At 40.7% G+C, this 24,475-nt stretch overlaps 3 protein-coding genes across 5 annotated transcripts in view; 2 read left to right on the top strand and 1 right to left on the bottom strand.

Moving 5' to 3' along the window:
* slc6a7 (solute carrier family 6 member 7) overlaps positions 1 to 22,955 on the top strand; it is a 29,876-nt gene extending 6,921 nt beyond the window's left edge. Inside the window, exons 6-14 of one of the 3 annotated variants that reach the window (XR_013963028.1) lie at positions 65 to 199; positions 297 to 618; positions 832 to 944; positions 1,300 to 1,437; positions 2,792 to 2,891; positions 3,081 to 3,199; positions 3,856 to 4,029; positions 4,301 to 4,761; positions 22,903 to 22,955. Coding sequence is in view for 2 of the 3 variants with exons in the window: in XM_080748381.1 (XP_080604507.1) it covers positions 65 to 199; positions 297 to 618; positions 832 to 944; positions 1,300 to 1,437; positions 2,792 to 2,891; positions 3,081 to 3,199; positions 3,856 to 4,029; positions 4,301 to 4,471 (1,272 nt within the window). In the remaining variant the exon portion in view is untranslated. Of the gene's footprint in view, positions 1 to 64; positions 200 to 296; positions 619 to 831; positions 945 to 1,299; positions 1,438 to 2,791; positions 2,892 to 3,080; positions 3,200 to 3,855; positions 4,030 to 4,300; positions 6,121 to 22,902 lie in introns of those variants that run through there. The other 2 variants (XM_080748382.1, XM_080748381.1) reach the window with 2 other exon arrangements.
* rb1 (retinoblastoma 1) overlaps positions 7,367 to 24,475 on the top strand; it is a 35,358-nt gene continuing 18,249 nt past the window's right edge. The window contains exons 1-17 of the mRNA XM_080748380.1: positions 7,367 to 7,583; positions 8,186 to 8,306; positions 8,858 to 8,961; positions 9,052 to 9,186; positions 9,396 to 9,434; positions 9,556 to 9,605; positions 9,764 to 9,874; positions 10,020 to 10,165; positions 10,572 to 10,649; positions 14,079 to 14,188; positions 14,304 to 14,378; positions 15,638 to 15,725; positions 15,839 to 15,955; positions 16,049 to 16,105; positions 17,177 to 17,208; positions 17,367 to 17,443; positions 18,030 to 18,253. Of these exons, the coding sequence (XP_080604506.1) occupies positions 7,501 to 7,583; positions 8,186 to 8,306; positions 8,858 to 8,961; positions 9,052 to 9,186; positions 9,396 to 9,434; positions 9,556 to 9,605; positions 9,764 to 9,874; positions 10,020 to 10,165; positions 10,572 to 10,649; positions 14,079 to 14,188; positions 14,304 to 14,378; positions 15,638 to 15,725; positions 15,839 to 15,955; positions 16,049 to 16,105; positions 17,177 to 17,208; positions 17,367 to 17,443; positions 18,030 to 18,253 (1,647 nt within the window). The 5' untranslated portion in view covers positions 7,367 to 7,500. The remainder of the gene's footprint in view (positions 7,584 to 8,185; positions 8,307 to 8,857; positions 8,962 to 9,051; positions 9,187 to 9,395; positions 9,435 to 9,555; positions 9,606 to 9,763; positions 9,875 to 10,019; positions 10,166 to 10,571; positions 10,650 to 14,078; positions 14,189 to 14,303; positions 14,379 to 15,637; positions 15,726 to 15,838; positions 15,956 to 16,048; positions 16,106 to 17,176; positions 17,209 to 17,366; positions 17,444 to 18,029; positions 18,254 to 24,475) is intronic.
* Positions 19,225 to 20,232, bottom strand: LOC308304062 (lysophosphatidic acid receptor 6; the record flags this gene model as incomplete). The annotated part of the gene is made up of 1 exon (XM_080748621.1): positions 19,225 to 20,232. One exon carries the CDS (start codon positions 20,230 to 20,232, stop codon positions 19,225 to 19,227), a length of 1,008 nt encoding a protein of 335 aa, XP_080604747.1.

The following is a 24,475-nucleotide window of genomic DNA, read 5'->3' on the forward strand; positions in this document are numbered from 1 at the left end:
GTGTTTCTTAACTCAGGAAAGCTGTTTGATGCAGTCTTGTGACACATCCCTACTGTATTTTCAGGTGGTGTATGTCACGGCCACATTCCCGTACCTCGTGCTCATTGTTCTGATAATCAGAGGCGCAACGCTGGAAGGCTCTCTTCAAGGTGTTGCTTTTTACCTCACACCGGACTGGAAACAGTTGGCTAGTGCACAGGTATTTGTCACGGCACCGTGAGATTGAGAAAACTATGCACACATTGTTTTTGTTATAAGGACAAACAATCACTTGGTTAACAAATGATACGTCACAGGTTTGGAATGATGCAGCCTCGCAGATCTTCTATTCATTGGGTATTGGAGTGGGAGGGCTGCTGTCAATGGCTTCCTATAATAAGTTTGACAACAACGTCATCAGGTTTGTAGGTGCTCTGGTTTCTCATTTTGGTGCTCTCTGCCACAGTCATGACAAGAGTCAAGAACTTAATCATGTTGGTGCTGTTTATTTCAGGGACACTCTGATTATCACCATAGGGAACTGCACCACCAGTTTCTTAGCGGGATTTGCCATCTTCTCAATCCTAGGTCACATGGCATGGAGGAAGGGGGTTCCTGTCGGGAAGGTGGCAGACACAGGTAGATACTTTAGTCATCTCTCAACGATGAAGTTGAAGCTCTTTTAGTAATTTGTCAGAACGGTTTGGCTTAATCAGAAAATACAGAATTATTTGAAAAATGTGTTATTTAAAGAAATATCCTTGTTCTTACAGTATAATAGTATATTATTTATTAATAATAATACATTATATTGTTGTTGTTTTTTTGTTTTTTTGTTTTATCTGTCTCCAGGTCCTGGGTTGGCCTTTGTGGCGTACCCAGAGGCCCTTGCCCTGTTACCAGGCTCAGTGTTCTGGTCCATCCTTTTCTTCGTCATGCTGTTCATGCTGGGCATTGACACTCTGGTAAGGCCCATTAAGCCTCATATATATACTCATACTAATTTATACGGTGTAGCTTTTTGCATTGTTAGCTTGAAAATGTAATAGTTTCAGTCCGCTCAGACCCCCACTGACTTACATTATAAAATCAATTATTGACTTGCCCTCTGGCAGTGTATGCTAGACATTTGGCACCAATCAGTCCAGCACTTTGCGAGATTAGCCCTGGACAGACGAGGACAAAAACATAATATCCGCCCTTGCCTTTGGGCCGGCAGAAATAATTAAGATTTATTCTCTCTGTGAATAACAAGATTATTTTGTGTTGTTTGATAATAGAAAAATAATCAGTATTTATTTCTGCCCTGCCACCTCACAGTTTGGTAATATGGAGGGCATCACTACAGCGGTCCTGGATGAGTTTCCACATCTAAGAGGGAACATGATGCACAAGTCATTGTTCCTGGGTCTGCTGTGTTTTACCTTCTATCTGATGGGTCTCCTGCTAATCACTGATGTAAGTTTGAGTGTGTTGTTACTTGTTTCATTGACCCTCTGTAAACATGTCAGCGAGTAAGGTGTAACTGCATGCTCTCTACCATGTACACTACAGCAGGGGTCTTCAACCTTTTCAGGCCAAGGACCCCTTAGCTGAGAGAGAGATGAAGCAGGGACCCCCTCTACATATTGTATAAATGTGTGATGCAGATTTTCGATTTTGTAGATAGATTCCTAGACTTGTTTGACAGCACTGTCATCAGTCTATGTTGGATTCTTGTTAATGTGTATTTTCAGACATTTAACCACTTAAATCATCAATATTTTGTAATGTTATCTTTCACTATGTACTTGGTCTTCTCTTTTTGGAGCTGTGTGAAGCACAGGCTCCCTATACGTGGCTGTGTGGGTCTGTGTGTGTGTGTGTGTGTCTGTGTGTGTGTCTGTGTGTATGTAGCCTGAACTTCCTAAACTTCGGCACGCCACTAGTCCCACAGTTTTGCCACCACACACTCGCGCCATATGTCAAATCGACCGGCTTACTCGGGAATCGTGGGCTATTACTTTTCTAAGAGAAAGGTTCTATAGTTTAATTGATATTAATTTATTAGTGAATTAATTTTCCCCATTGACTTATAATGGGAATTGCAAAAACTCACATTCAATTATTTGTCTCTCGCAAACCATAGGGGCTAGAGTTTCAAGACTTGGAGAGGAGGTTCATAATGATTTCAAGGATTAAATAAAAAATAATTGTGTCATTTGGCCGCATGGTGGCGCCATAACACCCCACTTTACGTTTTGGCCTGTAACTCTTGAACCGTAGGTCGGAAAATTAAAAATATTTTTTCCCTGGATTCCTTGGGTCATGACGCATCTCCCCATATAGGCCACGCCCATTTGCGCCATGATAGATTTTCCGCCATCTTGAATTTTCTCCAAAACACACTTTTTGCTCCTTTTCCTACATATTTTCTTCAAATGTCACAAAAATCGGTACACATGATCCACACACACACACACACACACACACACACACACACACACACACACACACAGCTCCACTTCACACGGGTGTGATTTTTACCTCTACACCAAACCTATTTGCCAAAAATAGCCGATCTACAAGCTCTCAACACCTTGCAGCGTGAGGCGTTGAGAGCTTGCTATTTTTGGAATAGGGATGCGAGGGGTCAAGTTGTTCATTTAAAAGAATTATCCGTTCAAACAAGGATTTGGCGGCCCCCCTGTAACTCTAAGGACCCCCTAGGGGCCCCGTACCCCCTGTTGAAGACCCCTGCACACTACAGTATGTGGTGTTCTCTATACAGTTGGTTGTTCTCATGTTTACAACAATGTCTGTCTCTTCATAGGGAGGGATTTACTGGTTCACTCTCATCGACTCCTTCAGCACTAGCTTTGGCCTCATCATCATCACCCTCTTCATGTGCATTGGCATCTCATTCTTCTATGGTAGAACATCCCTCACCCCCTAATTACTCATTCATTCATACTGTGTTGTAGGACCATGCTGCACGATAAAGTATATACCAGGCTTAACCCTCATTACACTTCTCATTCCTTTTTTTTTAAACACATCTTTGCATCATCTTTGTTCTGTCGATGATGATGTTATGAGGTTTTGTGCTCTTTTGCATTTAGGAGTCAACCAGTTCTGTCAAGACATCATTGACATGATCTGCCACTGTCCTCCCTGGTGCACCAAAGTGCTTTTGTACTTCAAAGCATGCTGGGTATTTTGTACGCCTTTCCTTCTACTGGTAAGCAGAGCCGTTTTAGACATCTTACAATAAATGCGTGGTTGGCACTAATACACAATATGTCTTTAGCTTTCAGTGACCCATGTAATGTAGATATGAACTTATGTAACAAAATGTTAACCTGTTTATAACATGATTGGCTCTTTTATTTTAAAGCAAGACAATTGAAAACCTGAGTGGCTGGCTTCCCTCTGATCTAATTCCTTTCATTCCCAAAGCCACAACAAATCATGACTAAGTATTATTACTTAATCAATTATCTGTTATGCAATCAGCTTTCAACAAGTACCCACTGTGTACAGCAAAAAAGGCAAATCTACTGACCATCAAATGAAAATAGATTCGCTATTATTCCACAGAATCACTTAAATTCAGTTGTGAAATAACTGCTTAAATGTATTAGTAATTGACCCAGCTAACATTGAAGAATGTTACTTTTAAATGTAATTTCAGTCTCTGTAATGGAATGTTAACAAGTGAATAATTAAAAAGAGAAAGACAAAGGAGAAAGACAAAGAGAGACATACGATCTGCCCCCCTCCAAGCTTCCCTCTAAATGACTTCCACTGTCACAATTTTTATAAATAACCTCTTGGAATAAGCATTTAATGTTTAAATAACCTTTTTCCCATGTAATCCTTTCCGTGTGACTCCAGTTCATCCTGACCTATATCTTCATTGAGATGTACAACACTCCACTCCACTATGGGTCTTATGTGTTTCCACGCTGGGGAAAGGCACTAGGTGTGTGCATGGGCGCCACCTGCTGTCTGCAGATCCCTATCTGGGCTGCCGTGGCGATCAGCAAGGAATCTGGAACACTGAAAGACGTCAGTATCACCTGAGTGTAACTCTATCAGCAGAGGGCCATGTTACACTCCCGCCTCAGTGCAGCTCAGACAGATTCATACTTAACTATTGTGTTGTATGTGCATAGATAGATGGATGGATAGATAGATATGTATATATTGATATGTACATATGTGTATAGAGAGATAGATAATTACATGGTCAATGGACATTTGCCAGCAGTAAAAGAGACGCTGAGGACTATTTGTAATATAGAGACTCAAGACTTATTGATTTTCTCTCTGTTTGCAGCGTTTTCATAAAGCCATTCGACCTCTAAACTCCTGGAGGGTAAACAACTTGAACAGCGCCGCAAGGGCAGAGGAGCGGGTTGAACAAGAGAGAGTGGAGGCTCCCTTCACAGTCACACTTACAGACATGGATTTTACTGCTATGACATGGGATTCAGGAATTGATACATGACCACTCTAAAAGAGAACAGTGTTTTCAAGAGACTCAACTCTGTTACTTTTTAGGGGGCCCAGCTAGAATCTGGTGTCCTTGTATCAACAGAGACTGTATTGTATGTCTTGCAGGGTATTTTTTTATTTATACTAATTTGATGTGTGTTTGCGTCATCATGTAAGAAAAGAAAAAAAAACAAAGTGCAGAATCATCAGATACTGGGTGAATGTAGTAGGCTGGACTAATACAGGGCATTTGAAAGGGGGAGGGATGTCCAGTAACTCAGCTGATAGTGATTTCTTTTTATGGTAGCAATAGACTGACACTGACGGCAGCAAAAAGTGGCTTTTAAAGTGAGCAGACTCTGTATATTCTGAACATGTTGGCCTTCGTGCTGTGACCAGGCCTCCCCCTATACTGTTCTGTCACAGTTATATTGTGATTTATACTTGCCAGAAATATGCAAGAGTAAATCTAATTCATACTTAGTCGAACAACAGTGTCGTTTGCTGAAAATCTGTCTCGTAGGGCTCTGATCTTTAGCCACTATGGGTATCATGTTTTTAAACGTGGGTAAACCCATGATTTTTATATTTTGCCGTTGTCAAAGGCTATTTATGGTAAAACACATCTATATGAAGGGGAGGGGAGGCTGGTTTGTTTTAACACAAAACTACCTAATGCTAAATGCTTCCACTTTAGATATAGAGGCAGCATATTACAATGGAGACTTCATGTTATAAATGGACTAATCTTTCTGTCAGGCCCTGTAAGCAGGGTTTCCTTCTGTTGTGAGAAGGGTCTATCGAGTTCATACATACCCACTGGAACCATCATTGTGGTTCTGAGCTGAAAATGTATGTTTCACCAAAGGATTATTACTTGAGGATTATAGAGTCATTTTCTATGTTTTATTTTTTGAGTTAAAGTGGGCTAAAATTTGAATGACTGTTGCCTGCATATGTTCTTTTGAACTCTTAGAATAGATGGTTATAGAGAAAAGCTTTTTCTATCTATCTCGCTGGCACAGCATGTGATATTATGGGATTGATCCCAACTCAGACGTATTATACTTGTTACACCCGGGTTACACCCCACTCGCATCAGCGGTCAGTGACTGACTAATGAAGCAGAAGTAACACTGGTCAGATTACTGCCAAGTTTTAACTACTAGGCTAATTAATATGATTTTAATAATTTGATAAGTGAATAAATACATAATTTAATTGGGTGTGAGTTTTTAAATCCTCACAAGTGTCTGTTACTAGCATGAAGAGATGACCGCTTTCCCAATAACAGGCACACTGGAGGCAAAACTTGAATGCTGTAATTGGGCATCAACTCAATAGTAAGCTTGTTTAGCTTATTTATATTGAATGTCCATGCATAGTTTATTTATTTTTGTATAAATAATTGTGTATAGTATATGTTTTCCTTCTTGTATTAGTAGTTACGTTTTCATTTTTTTTGCACAGCTGGAAGAGTGTCTTTTGGTTCAATTTGCATTGAATGTTCACATATAACCGACATGACTTGTATAACAAAGAAGAAAGAAAAAAAAAACATTTTAAAAATGTGTGTGCCTTATTGGCTTATTGATACATTTGTTACAGTATGTTGAATGTAGGCTATGTTATGTATGGTAGGCTACTAATTCTATGAGTCCTTTTTTGTAGATGGTAGATTAATTAGTAGGGCCTACTTTTCTGTTGTATAAAGGCGAGGTAGCCTACCAAAATAAACCTGTTTTTGCATTCCCCAGAATAGCATTCAAATGTTTTGAACCACATTATGATACTTTACTGAATCTCAATACTTCATATAGTATTCATATATATCATATAGTGTTTTATATCCTATTTGTATTTATTTTTTAAAACCAAGGAAAGTATTACAAATGCTCAGCTATGGGATTCTTATGGAACAAGAATGTAGTACAGTAGGAGCATCCCATCCCAAGCCCTTTATGCCCATGTCTATTCCAGTCACTTTATATCTAATATTTCTAAGCAGGAATTCACACAAAGGTGGGGCAGGGTATTGTGTGGCAGCACCCTCTCTTTAATCAAAGTAGTGACACAAATGGAATCTCAATATACATACAGACGTGAAATGATAGATCAATATTTGACAGTCCAAATACTGCCATAACAGTTGCAAAGGAATAATGTCAGTGAAACTGTAACTATATATTATTACCAGCATTGTTGTCTTTGTTTGTTTTATATTTATTCAAATATATCAGCTATTACAGGCTAATGATTTTATCATATTTTATGATGATGATTTTAATGATTTTATCATAGCTATGAAATCAGTAAAGGAATCTAGACCAAATCTCTGTAGGCCTACCAACAATAAAAAATAAAAAAAAGGGCCCCAAAAATATAATTTCAAATTGCGTCTGATGCCTAAAAATGAATAACAAGCGGTCCTTGAAACGAAAAAGCTTGAGTTATCATCTATATTAGACTTGGTTTGTTTTCAAGTTATCCTTTGTGTGACAGTGAGTGAGTCATGGGGGGATGGCGCGCTGGAGGCTCTGGGCGGATGTTGCGTTCAGAGAGTTTCCCGCGTTTCCATCTGGTGGATTTGGGCTCGTTCGTTTAGTGTCACAACAGTGCCACCTTGCATCACGTGACCCACACGGTTCACGGGGGATGCCGTTTTGAGCCAGGGCAAAATAACTTCTGATATAACGTCAGCGTTTTGCAACACTAGCTGAAATAGACTCACGTGCTTTCATTAAACCTTTCTATGGACAAATAAACACACGGATGAATGAAACGAGGTTCTTGTAGTGGCGGTATTGGCACTGGCGGGCACTCCCGACAGGGTAAACGAACGTCCTCTTCCCACAGCTTCCAGGAAGTCAGGGTTGTGTGTGTGTTGTGTTGTGTCGTTGCACGGACTCTAGCGGAGGAGGAGTGGGATTTAAAAGCTACGTAAACACTAGCTTCAACAGGGACACTATTGTATTTGAAATAGTGTCACTTTTTTCGCATTTTAGTGTAATTTCTTCGGCTACTTGGCTGTCAGGAGGAACCATGCCACCCAAAAAGCGTAGCGGTGCCACAGTTAAAAGTGCCACTCCAGACAAGAAGGAGAACCCAGAGTTCTCTATTAAAAAGTAAGCTACCCGCCGGTCCACACGCCATTAACTATAATAAACTGTAATGTCTGTGCTACTGCTAACAGTGATTTACTCAGTTACACGAATAATGATGTTGCTTTGGCAAAGTGCTACTTTATTCCATGGCGATGGCATTGCTTTGCAGTTTGTACTACTACTACTACTGTATTTGACAAACCATTAGCTATAGCTAACATGAATGATACATTCGACCTCTATCTGTCGGTGAAAAAGCCCAGTTTGCCATTGTGTTATTGTTTGTTGTGATAAATATGGGGAACCTACAGATTGGCCACTGACAGGTTAATAACTGCTCAATAACAATGTGTACTCTGCAAATAGTGTACAAATGGAACCAAATTAAACGGTATAAGGGTTCATTTGGTTCCATTTGTATATTCCCAGAGTTACTAATGGATAAATGAATTGCTGTGTGTAGCCACACTATGACATATAGTTCTCTAATGACCTAGTAAGTCTTCTATGTGTGTCTTGTACTACTCAAATGTAATTGTTAGTTTTACAGTATATGTTCCTCTGTAGACTGCTCCCAGCCCAATATGTTCTAAAGGTTGTTTTGTTTTGTTCCATCCAACCAGACACAGGGAAAAGGACACAGAATTTCTGAACCTGTGTAAGAGCCTTCGGGTGACAGACACGGTGTGTGATCGAGCCTGGACGCTATGGAAGGCTGTTCAAGAATCCATGGATAATGCTCCCGTAGGTCTCCAATTTACGAACCTCTGGGCATACACACAGCAGTAAACCCATTTGACAATAGTCGCAGGTCCAGATGTTGTCATGGTACAGTGTATGTGAGGTGGAATTTGTATAAACCACCAAAGCCAAGCCACATAGTGTTATTGCCTTAGTATTTCTTTCTGTGCCATGAGTCTCAAAGTGCTGCTCTTGGCATCTGTATGAACTTAAGCCCAACCTTTATCTGAATTAGTTTTTTGATGGAGAATGTAGGCTAGGCTCGACACCCATGTAAAGTTAGATCGGTAAAAATTGCATTGTGACGTATTGGGTACATGACTATGTTATAACAAACTGGCACAGTCAAATGTATTAAATGTTTATATTGTTCCAAATCATAATGATGTATGAACGTAATCATAAAATAACTTTGAATATCACTATCTCATTGTTGGCACCAGCCTATGAGCCCAGGCCTGCACTTACTGTAGTCGCTCTGTCACTAGAAATTATTTTGTTTTGTTTTGCAACCTTATCCACTTTAATGTTCTTTCCTCAAACTGTCTACATAGGCCATGCAGAGACGGCTCTGGGGAGCATGCCTGTATGTGACTGTGACAGACCTTGATGTTGCCAGTTTTACTGTAACACAGATTCAGAAAGCTGTAGATCTGAAGTAAGTATAATGCATTAATTACTGTGGTGGGAAAAGGACTGCTAGGTCTATGGCATATATTCTTGTATTGTTTATTTTATTTTTTTGTAGTTTGAAGCAGTTCCTGGATTTGGTGAGGAAACTGGATGTGAACGTGGATACTATAAGCACCCAAGTTAATTCCGTACTGACCCGACTGGAGAAGAAGTATGACGTGACGCTTGCTCTCTACCAGAGGTTTGAGAAGTGAGTTACCGCGTAGGAACAGCACAATACAATAGAGCCAATCCACTGTTTGTTACTTCATCACTTCTCATTGACCATTTTCACATGGCTTAATAACCACCCTGTCAGGGGGTGAATAAAGGTTAAGAGTTATATTTCTGTACGCCTGTGCATTTATCCATGTTTTGGTTATGTGTTATTAATTGATCATTACCTTGTTTTTGTTCCAGAATAAGCAAGAATATCTTTACTTTGGGTTCTGATGGCAAGTAAGTTAAAGAATCTTCTACCACATTAATTGAATGCATTATTGCATTCTTTCTTCAACTGTGTCTTTGCACAATCAAAGATGATAATGTTTGATTAATAGCTCAGTGTGTTGTGTTTAAGGGAAAAGGAGACCATCGAGAACATTTGGACAATGTTTCTGTTAGCAAAAGGTGGGTTAACCTTCATTACAGATAAAGAAAAACACATTTCAATGAATGAAAACCACTAGGATGAGATTAAGCTGTTTTGTCCTCATGGTGATGCTTGTGATAGTATTGCCATTAGATCAGTTATTGCTATTCACACGTTGCATCTCTGCTGTCTACAGGAAGGGTTCTGCAGATGGAAGATGACTTGGTCATATGTTTCCAACTACTGTTGTGTGTCCTGGAGTTCTTCATCAAGCGCTGTCCTCCAGGCCTCTTGCAGCCGCTCTACCGTAAGCCTCAGTCTCATGCCCCTCTTTTCCTCCTGATGATTTCTTCCTAGGATTTCTGGATAGCTAACCTGGCTGTGTACTGTGATGGAGGAAATCATGTTTGTGGATCATATTTAGAATACAGGCTGACTGTGTTTTCTTTTAGAATCGGCCACCAACAAAGCTCCGAGCCCCCCGACACGGACGTCTCGTCGCAGTCAGAGTAAAGCCAAGTCACGTCCTCCAGAGCCAGAGCTGGACGTACAGCTGCTTGAAACCCTGTGCAAAGACAATGACTGCAACATGGAAGAGGTCTGTGCTCTCCTCTCTTTACAAATATATTAACTATACTCACTAGTCACTACACAGTAAAAGAAAAACAACACAGCTAATTTAACACTGAGTGGTGCAAATGTAACCAAGTGGACTCGTAAATAGATACATTAACAGAGCATTTTACTGTGGATGTATGGACTACATAATGTATGCTAAATGATCATGTATCTATCATGTCCTACATGTTTATGTATGTCTCTAATGTCATGTGATGTTTTACATGTGTACCTGATGTTGTTGTTTTCAATATTCTGATGTAAAGTGTGTAAAGTGTAAAGACAAATAAAGCTGTGACTGTGAGTATCTCATCTTGTCATATCTTGTCTCGCAAACAAAATACAATATTGTTTCACTCTGTGTTTGTTTCAATTTCACTTTTCAGGTGAGAAATGTGTACCAGACCAGTTTCTCTGCTTTCTTGGAGTCTGTGGACCTCTCAAGATCCCAAGATCTCCCTCAGGTAGGATTAGTATGTTACATCAACTGCTAACAACACCCTATATGTTGCTTTTCGACCTCGTTGGGCAGAAGCCTTGTATATCCGAAACGGTTACTTTTGAGGAAAAAGGTACCTGTGTTCCAGTAGATCCAATATAGTTTAAATATTTAGTAACAAATTTGCTTTAAATAGTAAAACTATTAGATCTGCATTGTGAGCTTGTAGATCTGCAGATTTAGCTACTTTTGTGTTACACTGTAGTAAAGTTGAAATATGGAGATACAAGGTTTCTGCCCGACAGCAACGATATGTAATGTATCATCATCTCGCCTTGCCCCTTTACATACAGCTCAAAAGCATATTGTAGTCATACTGTATATTAGATTCCACACTTATATAATCCATATTGCACCTAAATCACCTTGCTCACTTTTAAATGTACTGTATGCATGGAGATTTTTCATGGAATGTTTTGTCATGAAATATTGTTGTCATGAAATATTGTTGAAATGTCATGGAAAAGTCATAGAAATCCATATGTCAAAATGTGTATTAACCCTGAAATTCCCACGTGTCTGACAGTATTGCCCCATTGTACTTGCATAGTCTCGTGAGCATACCAGTATGGGTGGCAACACACTAACATAATCCGGGCATTGAAATCTGGTAGCAGCGCCAGACACTACAGGATAATCGTTGATAATCTAAACATGCACACACATGGCAAGCAAACATGTTTTAAAAGTCTGTTGGACATCATCCACCACCTCCTCTGTGTGTGTGAGAGTGAGTAAGTGTGAGGTGAACGGCCTCTCCCTCGCTCTAGCCCGCTGTGCTGTTACATATCAGTAGCAATCCAGATATATATCAAACATTTTTGAAAATAGTTGGGGTGGCTCCGACCGTCCTACGAGCAACTCGGCAGGGTTAAGATTGGATCTTTGAACCCTCACACTAGACTAGTAGATTTATGCCTGAGATTCGCCCCGGATCTAGACGCAGCCGCCCTGATACTCGGGAGGGTCGTTAAATGCCTTGATTATCGGGTAGTGAAAGGCCACCCTAAAACAGACCTCTCACATTCTATTCGGGTATCCCTCTTTGAAGACAATGATAACATGATCAGAATGCTTTGGAAGATTGAGATTTGACTTCTATTTGTTTAAAATTTCCTTTAAGGGATATATACACACAAGTCTTTGGAATATTTAAACTGATTATCTGTGAAGTTAATATATGATTTGTTCTATCCAGCAGAATTCTTTTTAAGACTTGACTAGTGCCAATCATTATGTCTGCTAACAAGACATGATTTATAAAGCCTGTAAAACAAGAACCAAGGAAGGACAGGAGCTATCCTAACTGGCATAAGATATTCAGCAGTAATGTCTTCTCTAAGCCACTTGCTCTGTTATCAGATCTTCATAGTTTGGCATAATCATTAGTCTTATTATTGTCCTGACTCCTTACAAATCACTTGACAGAACTGAATGAAGTATTATAATAAAGTTATTAAATAATAATAACAATGATAATAGTAAGGACTTACACGTATAATCGTTATTTGTATAGCACTGTATGGTTTTTGTTGTTTTGGGTTGTCTTGGGTGACTTGTTGTCTTGTTGTTTTGGGTTGTCTCGTGTGTGTAATAAGGCTGAGAGTGCTCCTGGCACAAGCATTTCATTGTATATCTGTACCTGTATGGATATGCGTGTGACAAATAAACCTGACCTGAACCTGAACTTCTTAAAATAGATTAACAAAGTGCTTCACACAGCATCAAAGATGATTTAAAAAATAGATGTTGCAAGGAAGGGTTAATCGTGTGCAATAAAAAATAAAAGAGCATAAAAAAGATAAGAAAACAAAAACAGACTGTAATTGGGTAGTAAAAGGAAGTCTATAAACTTTAGTTTTAAAAAGTGATTTGAAAGAAATCACTGAATTTGCCAGCCTAATCAGGTGGCAAAGGCCCGATCTCCTTTTGTCTTCAGTCTTCTAGACTTTGAAACGTCAAGACTTCTTAAACATACATACTTCAAGAACTGTCACACCTGTCCAAAACTACAACATTGTTATTTAGCAGCTTAATAGCAATGGAATCACTTACTCGTTTTTCATAGTGTGCCACGCAAAACCTCATTAGTTTGAACACAATGCCTGTCATTTAGCACCAGCTTTACAGATTACGCTGCTGTGCGTCAAACCTCCGATCCCATCAATTGTGATGCTGATAAACATTGACATTACTTACCTGTCTTGCTGTTGCCATTAGTTAAGTGTTCCAGGCCGCTATAGGCCTTGCAGAATGTTTTAAGTGTCCGACAGCTGTGCAGTGTTCTTTTAGTTCATCTTCTATATTTGCTTTCCATGCATGGTGTCAGGAAAAGGCTTTGTTGAGCACACAGAGTAGTAGTACGACAAGGTGCTATGTACTGTAATTGCAGCGGCTGCAGCACATGTAAAGCCACCTGAGGCAGGATGTGATTGTTTGCTTCAAATTGACATACTTATCTGAAGAGGGATAAAGGTACACATTTTATAATGCTAGCATTACTGTAGTTGCCAGGTAACAGAGACTGGGCATTTTTCAGAAGTGTTTCACTCCAGCTGGTGGCTAAATAATTATTTGTTCTAGCTGTTATTGGCTTATGAGTGGACAGGATAAAGAATTTGTTTTACTTTTATATAAGTAATAAGAAAACCACTTTAATTTAGATCCTATTTAGATGTGTGTACAGTTGTATTTCACGCCAATAGAACCTGTTTGAATTGGATTAAATGGATAACAGACAAAGTAAGCATTATGTTGCCATGGATGACGGGATCGAACCCATGACGTTGTGGTCCAAAGCCGAAAGCTCTTCCGACTGGGCTGAACCTGGAAACAATGTGAATGACAAGAAATTGATTTGGACTTCATACTAAATACTAATAATATAATACGCCAATATATATAATCCCTTGATATCCCATGACAAAAATGCAAATAAATAGTTTAAACAGATTAAATTCCGCCCTATCACACAGGAGTTGTCTTTAGAACAATCTCTTTGTCTGTTCACCAGTTCACCGTGGTTTAGTAACAAAATCATACAGCTCTGGATACAAAGTAGTAGCCACACCCAACCTTTCTACAGTGTTCAGTGCCATTGAATGTTCTTCTCCGTTTGCGACAGAAGGGTCATCTCAACTCATTCGATTGAACAGAGGGAAAAAAGCAGCTATGATCTTGAGCGCTTATCTGCTTTGAGTTATATACAGTATGTCTTTAAACTGGAGGCGCATTTAGTGCATATACGCAAGGCAAAAGCAGCTAACAAAATGCTCCATTCACATTCATAACAATTACAAAAGACACCCACAGAGGCTCAAACAATCTCCGGTTGTTGTTGTTGTTGTTGTTTTTGAAAATATACAGTATAGTAAACCTTTCCCTCCTTCTCTAGGCCAGTGACCTCAACATGCAGTACGAGGAGCACTACCTCAAGAGCAGAGACTTTGACGGACGGCTATTCCTGGACGGAGATGAGACTCTTCTTTCTCCTAAAATAGAAATGTAACTGCATCAGTTCTGCATTGATAACATTTCTTCTCATTGTAGGCCTTTGTGATCTGTGATCCTACAGTATATTGGCAGCATTTCTAAATCATTGTTTACAAAAACCATCCAGGATGCAGGTGGAAAGAACACCAAAGAAGAACCACGTTGAGGAGGAAGTGACCATTCCACCCCAGACACCTGTTAGGTGAGCACCATCGTAGCCAGGCTTTCATCTGTTCATCCTTCCTTAATATCTTTACTGATAAAGAATGATCTGATATGTACATTATTTATGGAAGAAATGCTGAGCGCATATATTCTTTTTAACCAATCTTCAACAAACATAAACTATCATCACAGGCTCCTTGATGATAGTTGTGTAGACAGCAAAAAATAGTCATTCAAAAAACCCGATCTTGACCACTCACAAGCCCACTTCTCTGACCTTTACAACAACAGCCATGTCCCTCTAATGCAGCGGTTCTCAAACTATGGGTCACGACCCAACGTGAGGTCACGGGAAGGTGCCATTGAGGTCGCACATTGCCGACCAAAAAAATTATGAATATATTTTAACCAAGAAACGCTTAAAAAGTTGTTGCGACCAGTGTGAAGTGAACGGACACTCCTCTCCCTCTCCAATCTGGCTAGCCATAGTCAAGGAAAAGTTCGTCGCTCTTTTCACTTTTAACGGGAGCTCAGTTGTAACTCGAGCTCAGTTCGGCTGTTCTTGAGAGACTACCCCCTCTCTAACACACGCGCGCGCGCCAAACATAATTCATTGACCCCTAGTGTCCCTACTCTGAGCCTGTCATAACAGGCAAATATTCTGTGAAAATCGTGTGGAGCATTGTAATCTTATCTAAAATGTCTGTCTAATTATGTGGCTAATATATAGACAAATCCATGTTGTATATCGTCACTGTCGGGCAGAAACCAAGTTTCAAATTCGTATGTTTTTTTGTTCATCATGCAAGACTGGCACAAAACTAGTGAAAATAGCAGATCTACATGCATAACGAGGCGTTGTGTGCTTGCAGATCGGCTATTTTCACTAGTTTAATTTTCTTTTTGAGCGGTGGTCACAACGCTCCTATACGTGGCCGTGTGTGTGGGTCTGTCTGTCTGTCTGTCTCTGTGTCTCCGTGTCTGTCTGTCTGTCTGTAGCCTGCAGTAACCTTTTCTGACCACACATGTTAAGGGAGGGGCGCTGTTGCACACACACACACACACACACACACACACACACACACACACACACACACACACACACACACCACCGCTCAGTTCACACGAGTGTGATTTTTAAATGATAAATACAAAACGAATGGTTTTGGACATACATGGTTTCCACCCGACAACAACGATATGTTGTGTGCAAGTCATCCTCAAATGTGTTTATTTCAGTGCATGGACCACAGTCTGAAATGTATTGCATGTCTGATCCCGTCCTTCTATTATCAGAGCCGCCATGAACTCCATTCAGCAGTTGAGGGTCGATCTCACCTCCAGTGGGGACCAACCTTCCGCTAACCTCGCTATGTATTTCAAAGTGGGTCTCCATAGCTTGGCAACCTTTCTATGTATAGTTCCACAATTATACACAACTTGTTTTTGTCATAACAGCCTTTCATCTCCTACTATTTCCCTTCTCTCCGTGATCAGAACTGCACAGTGGATCCTACAGAGGCGGTGCTGATGCGAGTGGAGACACTTGGCCAGCTGTTTGGTCAGAGGTTTGCGCAGGCAGTCGGCCCCCGTTGTGTGATTCTGGGGAAACAGGTACCAGTTAATACTTGAAAACCCAATGATGATGTGGTTGTGAATACAAGAGTACCAACACTCAAGTCTTTAATATTCTCTTCTACCTTTCAGAGATTTACCCTTGGTGTGCGGCTGTATTACAGAGTCATGGAGTCGATGCTTAAATCAGTAAGTTTTTTTTTTTTTTAATTTCTTTTATTTAAAGATTACAATGTGTATATTATTGTCCCGACTGATAGATCAATGCATCATTTAATTGTATTGCTACTAGGGCTGGGACTTTAACTGATTAATTGCGATTAATTAATTACAGAAAATTAACGCGATTAAAAAAATTAACACATTTTAATCGCACTTAGTTTTTGCACCACAGCATCTTCAGTTTCGGGCATACCGATCATAGCGATGCACCAACCAAGAAGAGACAACAAACGCAAAGGGAGAAGTAGCCGATCAGAGCGATTTGCTTGGCGAAATTTAGATTTAAAAAACTCACTCGTTGATTCACTCTTACAACAAAATGTGTTTTACTTGAAAAAAATGCTTCTCAGTTCAAATATCAATGTGCGATTAAAATGCGATTAGTTGCGATTAATTAATCACAGAGCCTGTAATTAACACAACTACTGCCTCTTAATCTGAAGGTTTGCTTGGTGCCTCGGTGCCACGCCGTTTCCTCCATAGGCCGCCGCTATTATTTTGAAGGGCCGGAAGGGGGTTGTTTTTGTTTTTTTGGATTATCACTTGACGGCAACGATTACGTCATCTAGTCACATGACAGTGTGAGCCCAGAAGAGAACATGGCTGCGCCCAGCTTTTGTGTACAGTATGGAGAGTGGAGACCATCCTTTGTATAAGAATGTCCCTTTTGGAGAAAATGAAGTCTCTTTATGGGCCTCTAAATGGATTTACTATGGAGGACGTTAACTTTGCGTGCACGCCCGACGTGCGTTGTAAACAAATCGCGGACATTACCGATGCGGGCGGGACCGGAGCGACGTACAGTAAGTAATAATATCTTTACTGTATATACAGTAAGATTGACAGTCCTCGCCGTCAACGGCGCCATGGTATTAACCCTTTCACTGACGGTGAGCGTCGTCAAGGGCAGCAGAACAGTTAATTAGATTAAAAATTTTAATCGCATCCCAGCCCTAATTGCTACATGTTGTCATTTCAGATAAGTTAAAAAATGTCTTCTCATGATCTTGCTTTCTTGAAATACTTTTAATTCTATAGGAGGAGAAAAGATTGTCGGTGCAGAATTTCAGGTATGTGTCCTCAAGTTTCATTAAAAAAGCATGACGGAATGACCAACTGCTGTTCTCACATGATGTGACGGAAGGGAATGCATACCAGCCTCTCTTTGGTTCTGATGTGTAGTGATGCATTCTTTACCTTGAGATGAAACATGTGATTTCCGTTCCAGTAAACTACTCAACGACTCCGCATTCCATACCTCACTGTTGGCATGTGCTTTGGAGGTGGTCATGGCAACCTATGACGGTGGGTTTCTCTAAATACTATTTCATAACACGGGTCAATTTCTTCACTCCCAGAGTGAAATTGACACAGATTTTACAGTGACGTTACCCCCCCCCCCCCCCCCCGTGTCCTTTTCTACTTTGTCACGTACAGCAAATTAATGGTGTTGAGAAATGTGTCCACATCTAGTGGACATTAGGGCTGTCACGATATGACATTTTACATGACGATTAATTGTCACTCAAATAATTGGCGATTAACGATTTAATTGTGTTTTTGTCGTTGATAATTACATTTCTGTTTGGCTTTTAGGCTTTGAAGTTGTACATGGTAGATATGAGACATAATCTAAATATACAAAGAAATTACTGACATATTTGACAACTTACTACTTATAATAACTTTGATAGTGGAAATAGCCGAGCTTGTAGATCTGCTATTTCCACTATTTCTGACATTTTTCAACATTCCCGATTATGACGATTATGACAAAATAATTGCGATAATGTCAAATAATCACGATTAGACGATTATGTAATAATTGTGACAGCCCTAGTGGACATCATGTTCAGGGTATAATTTATGTCAATTGCCCCTCAATAAACAGGGAACTCATTCAAGAGTGGGGGCTACAACCATGGGAGTAGCGCTGACTCAGCGGAGATGGACCTGTGCTTCCCCTGGATCCTGGACGTGTTCAAGCTGGCCGCATTCGACTTCTACAAAGTCATCGAGAGCTTCATCAAAGCGGAGCCCAGCCTGAGCAAAGACATAGTCAAACATCTGGAGAGCTGTGAACACCTCATCATGGAGACCATTGCATGGCGAACGGTCAGTTTCTTACACAAAGCCCCCATTCCACTGGTAACAGTTTATAGTGTTTATTCAATGTCAGTCAACGTGAAGAGCCAATGCATATTGCATTCTCATCCTCATGCCCTGTTAGTAATATTTTGTCTCTTGGTCGGTCGATAGCATCTGATCGTGATGCAGATGATGCCCTATTGTGTATCGTCGTGTAGATGAATGATCATAATCCACTTTTGCCAATGGTATGCAACTGACTGTGCTGAGTAGGTTTAAACAGGCTTCACTCTGCAACTCTACCAGCCTTGTTGTCAGTGTTTTTAACTTGCTTTCAATGTTTTTAGTTACAACATTGTCTTGTTTTAAATGTCGAGTCTACATAGGTGGCATTCCGTTTGCGTAATCACTTGTAATATTTGGACCTCACATCTCGTGAGAATATGTAGGTCGAGTACATATTAGCATTAAGGAGACATGAGGGCCCTGTTTACTAGGCACGCTGGCATGAGGTGCACAGCGCACGGGCAAATTCACAACCTGAGGCGCATTGGCACGTTTTTCGACTTCTAGTTTTTTGGCCGATGTGGGAGGAGTTCAGAAATATATTTGTCTTGGGTGCATGGCTCGGGCAAACAATGAACTTAGAACAAGGATGCCAGCACTCACTTTAGAATGAATTATTCTTGTTTTATTGAAGGTTTTCCCCCCAGCAGCAGCAAACAAATGGACGTTTCGGCCCAACAGGCCTTCCTCAGCGTGTAACTCAACGCTGTTACTCTAAAGTGAGTGCTGGCGTCCTTGTTCTAAGTTCAATGGCCAATCTACAAGCTCACAACATGTTGCAATGCAATTTGTTTTATAATTATAATACATTATTATATTAAAGTAAATTTTCATTTTTGCCTATAATGACATGCCCCAAATAGGTATGCCAGCTTGAAAGTGGTTTTCATGGGTTGGGCTTACAGTGTTGGTAGATTTAACAAGTCCGCCGGTCACTGTCGTGAGGCAGTGAAGCTCTCGTTGGCTTCCATTGCCCTACTGCTGGCAGGCTCCTTGTGTACCAGGCTGCTGGAGAAGTAGTAGAGGAGCGGGTTGAGGCAACAGTTGGAGCTGGCCAGTGACAGCACTACAGGGTGCAAGACTTTGGTCACCTTGGCCAGGCTGCAGCTGTGCAGCAGCCCCACATGGGTGAGGGTATACCCTAACAGGTTGACATGGTAGGGGGTGAAGCAGAGCAGGAAGACGGCCAGCACCCAGTAGATCACCGTGAGGGTGTGCTGGCGGCTGAGGCGCTGGCGGTGTCGGGGGTGTCTGAGTGCCCTCAACACGCTGCAGTAGCTGAAGACCAGCACCGCAGTGGGCAGCAGGAATGCCCCCAGCACCAGGCCCAAGGCAGTCAGGATGAGGGAGCGCTGGCGCAGGGAGGAGGGGTCCATCAGGCAGGGTTGTTGTTGGTGGGTAGCGGCCGAGTGCAGCAGAGGCAGGGCCACGCTCAGCCCCAGCACCAGACACCACAACCCCCCACTGACCAGCTGGGCGGTGCGCAGCCGGCGCAGGGCTGACACCAATGGATGCACCACGGCAAAGTAGCGATCCACGGCGATGCACACCAGGAAGAAGATGCCACCATACAGGCTGATGTATTTTAGGGTGAAGGTGACCTGGCAGAAGGTCCCCCCTGGCGTCCAAGAAGACAGGTCGCCAGCGTCTGAGCGCAAGGCTCGGGACCTTATGTGGTAATAGTAGATCCTTGGTGGCAGTGAGACCACGAAAAATAAATCTGCCGCGGAGAGATTGGCCATGTAGACGGCTGTGCTGGTGAAGGTGTTGGGGGAGAGCCACAGCCGGCGCAGAGCCAGGCTGTTGGTGGCCAGCCCCAACGTGAAGATGACGCTGTAGGACACCTGGTAGAAGATGAAGCGGTAGCTGGTGTCCACCGTGCAGTTGGATAGCGAGGAGAGTGGCGTGGTCACGGTGTCAGTGTTGTTCCACAGCTCCATTACTCAGTGTGATTACTGCGTCTCCATCAGCATGTCTGGAAGAAAGGAAGTAGGTTGAAGTGAACAAAAGGTTTCATGAGTAATTATCCAGTAGCTGCTGTTGAAAACCCATTTTTTCTTATTTTCGTATTTTTTATCCACGAGTTTCCAACGCCCCATAGTGCATTGCGCAGACGCTGTACCGAGCTTCCGGCGCCGCAGCCGAGTGTGATTTACAAGCTCACAACAGGCTGCATCTGCGACGCGACGTGAGCTTGTATGTCTGCTGTTAACTCATTAACTGCCAAAAACGTGAATCCCTTAAAAATCCCGTTGTCCCACCCTGCCACGCCCGTGAATCCCGTGAATAAAAAAAAAAAAAAAAAAAAAAAAGTTTTTTTTTTTTTTTTTTTTTTTTTTTTAATTTTTTTTGGACCCCAAAAACGTTAGTAGGCATGATAGCGATCGCGAAATTGCTTGTTTAACCCCCATACAACCCCCATACAACTCAGGTAGCAGACCTCCAAGCTCACAACAGTGTAAAACATAATGGCTGCTATCTCATGAATGCCTGAACGGATTTCCATTCGGATTTTTTTGTTTGAAAGCTGTGAGCAATGTGGACACACGTGGTGCATTATCTAGGCATGGGTGTGCATGATCCGTGCACTATGAATTACATGGAAGTCTATGGAGACGAATGGCAGTTAAAGAGTACGAAGGTATTGTTAAATGGCAGCATATGAGTTAAACCGGAAGTGTGGTCCAAATAATCTCCAGTCGCCTCCAGCAAACTCCCGCGGAAAGAGGTGGATTCATTTAACCAGCCAAAAACAAATTAAAAACGGATTCTTATTTACAAGTGTGGCCAGAGGGGGAAAGGGGGGCTAAACCCTTCATGAAAGATATTTATGGGAGATAAGGACAATATTTAAACCTGTGGTCAGTGCAGCTTTAATTAACTCAAAATAGAGTTTATGGAGTGTAAATTTGCAGAAGGGCGGCCTTAAAAATGGGACCGCTGCTGACACACAGCTGAATAGTGTTTGATGTGCAGGATGAGAGTCAATCCAATTCTGTCAACAAAATCTTAACCGCCTCTCCCCATTCTCATAAATCATGCTTGCACATACAGTATACAGTACACACACACACTCACTCACGCACCTGGTACCACGGCACATGGAATTTTCCACTTTCCACCTCAAGGTGTTTATTGTCACATTATACACATACAATACATTGGTAGCAGCATTATAGGCAATGTTTATATAGACGTTATTTTACTTAAAGCTTCCTCAACAGTGTGGATAACAAAACAAAAGTAACATTAGTTGTTAAAATTCAATGCAATGTATTTGTATTCTGGCAGAGCAGAATCACATTCAAATTCCAAATTAAATGTCTTTCCTGCAGTACCATCATCTGTCACCCTGTGTGAACATAGTGATTAAAGAATGTGTTTCCTCCCCTTTCATATAATATTGAGATGCCCTAAAATACCTACATTGATTTTCTCTCGTTCTGTTCATCCTATTCAGCCAAGCAGATGTGATCAATATCACAACTGTTTAACATGAATCCTTTCATTGATTTAGCTTTTATTGATCAAGCCAAATATAAAACAGAAGTTTAAAGATTGACTGGAATTAGTCCAACATTTTGTTCTCTGTTTTTGTTGTTTTGTATTGGTTTAAAACTGTCTTCTAAAATAATACTTTGATCAAGTATTATTATTTCTACTGTGAGGTGTTCTAAAGTAAATACTAGTGACCTACGTATCGTCGGAAACCTTTTTATTGTGTTATTATGTCATCTTTTAGTTTTTTCCTCAAATTAATGCTGTTCCTACAGTGAGACACAAAAGTTGCAATAATACGACGGCAATGATATGCAACAGATTTTGAATTGCGTTAATAGTCTGATCCACAAACTGTCAGCTATAAATAATCAATATAGTATAACCCTAGCTTATACTACCACATGCATTTTTATTAATATAGATAAATGATTTATTATTTTGGAAATGTCCAGACTTATATATTATATGTTACATTTTCAGATTCCACTAATTGACAGTCTGCATATAAAACCGTATATTTATGTAATTATATTACATTATATTAATTCCTTAAATATGTCAATGTAAATGAAATAAGTTATTTGGATATGAATAGGCAAGAAACTCATTTTAACTCACCAGTATTGGGAATCCATCCACGCAATGAAATGGTCCTTTCCAAGTCTCCAGTCAGCAGATGTTCAGCGGAAGGTTGAATTGTCATAGTCCACTAGTGGGTTTACAATGACAGCTGGACACTACACTCCATACGTATTGTGTCACTCCCACCTTTACACACAGGCTCTGGGCTGCTCTTTTACGCACTCTTGAGCCCCATTCATTCATAGTTCGTTGCACGGTGGTGTCGCCTGTCAAAATAGCTGACTTACAAGCTCACAATGCGCTGCATCCTCGTCACATTGTTAACTTGTTGATCGGCTATTTTCGACGTGCGACACCGCCGTGTGTCAAAGCATACATTTTTGCTTTAGAGTGCAATACACCCCACCTGTATGGTTGCTATGCAACAGCAAATACCTGGGAATGATAATACAGCTAAATTATTAAATAATACTCTTTATTTTTTTATATATATATATATATTTTTTTCTGCCTTTATTATTTTTGAGCGGTGGTCACACCGTCTCCATAGCGTGGCCGTGTGTGTAGGTATGTATGTTTGTTTGTGGGTGGGTGGGTGGGTCTGTATGTAGCCTCAAGCCTGTGGTGTAGTACCTTTTTTGACCACACATGTTAAGGGAGGGGCGCTGTTTTCAGGCCAGGCCAGGCACACACACACACACGCACACACACACACACACACACACACACAGGGGGGAAGGGGGGAGGGGTTGGTGGGTAAGAGGGTGCTGTTGAGACTAGTTGGTGGGTAAACCACCGCTCAGTTCACACGGGTGTGATTTTTTTTAATATATGTTTTATTGATAGGTGTACAGTAGGCTGACAGGAAAGGAAAGGTTGTCAGAATCAGGACTCGAACCTGCGATGCTGCAAGGGCTGGATCACCAGCCTAGGTGCCTGGACCACTACCCTGTGGCCCAGGCCTTTCTGCCTTTATTGATAGGGAGATAGACAGGAAACAGGACGAGAGAGATGGGGAGTGACACGCAGCAAAGGTCGTCGGGAACGGGATTCCCAATTGCTAGGCCAGCTAGCGCCCAAAATAATATTCTATTTTAATAATTAAATAACAAATGAATGATGATAATTGTAAATAACAATTATAAATTAAAGTATTGAGCCACATAGGACCACATTGAGATGAGATAAGACAAGATGTTTATTTGTCACTGTATGAGACATACAACTAAATGTCTTTTAATGCATCCACATAACAAACAGCATAAATGCAGAAACAAGACCCCTGGTCTTTGTGTTATCATTTTAGCCTCGATGTCTGACTGTACCTTGTGCTGTTTACATTTCTGATTAATAATGTATTCAATCAATCAATTGGTAAAATCTAGTTTAGAAAATTGTTTGTCTCCTAATATTCAATGCACATACAAAACCCAGTGTGGAAACAAATACTCTTTTAAATCGATCTTAAGTTTCCCATATAGCTGTCACTAAGACAGTTAAATGCTTGTAATGTAGTATTACTGTGTAGATTGCTTAATTGTGTGCAACTTCACAAATCTTTTGGTTTAGATATGATGGGGGGTAAAGCTTTTTTACATCCTTTGGCAGTTCCATTGAAGAGGTTTAAACATGGGATAAAAACACAATTACACATAATATGACACCCTTTTTCATGAACATTTATTTAAGATATATCAATTATATACTGGAATGAGATCTGTTATCAGCACACTCATTTTGGTTTAGCTGCCGGATTGATTGATGTTTAAAGTAATCCTTTAGCCTGTTGTGTTTAAATCGAGGGACTTTCAAACATCACCATTAGAGGGCAGAAGTTGGTGTTCTCCATTTAGAACATGCAAGGTTTCAGAGGAGAGACTGTTGGCAAATCTGAACCTGCTTGTGATTTGCTTGAAAGGAGTTTGGCCAATTATCTGACATTATGAATTACTGGTGTAAAAACAGGGTACTGGCTCCAAAATATCTTGATTTCTAAATAAGTGCTGCTCTATCTTCTTGAGGAGGAAGCCAAAAAATAATTTCCCTCTTCTTCTGTTAATGTCTTATTAGTTAGTAGACTATTGATCACTTGAGTGTTTT

The sequence above is a fragment of the Nannobrachium achirus genome (assembly GCF_963921795.1).
Source record: "Nannobrachium achirus genome assembly, chromosome: 19".
In the NCBI taxonomy this organism is placed as follows: Eukaryota; Metazoa; Chordata; class Actinopteri; order Myctophiformes; family Myctophidae; genus Nannobrachium; species Nannobrachium achirus.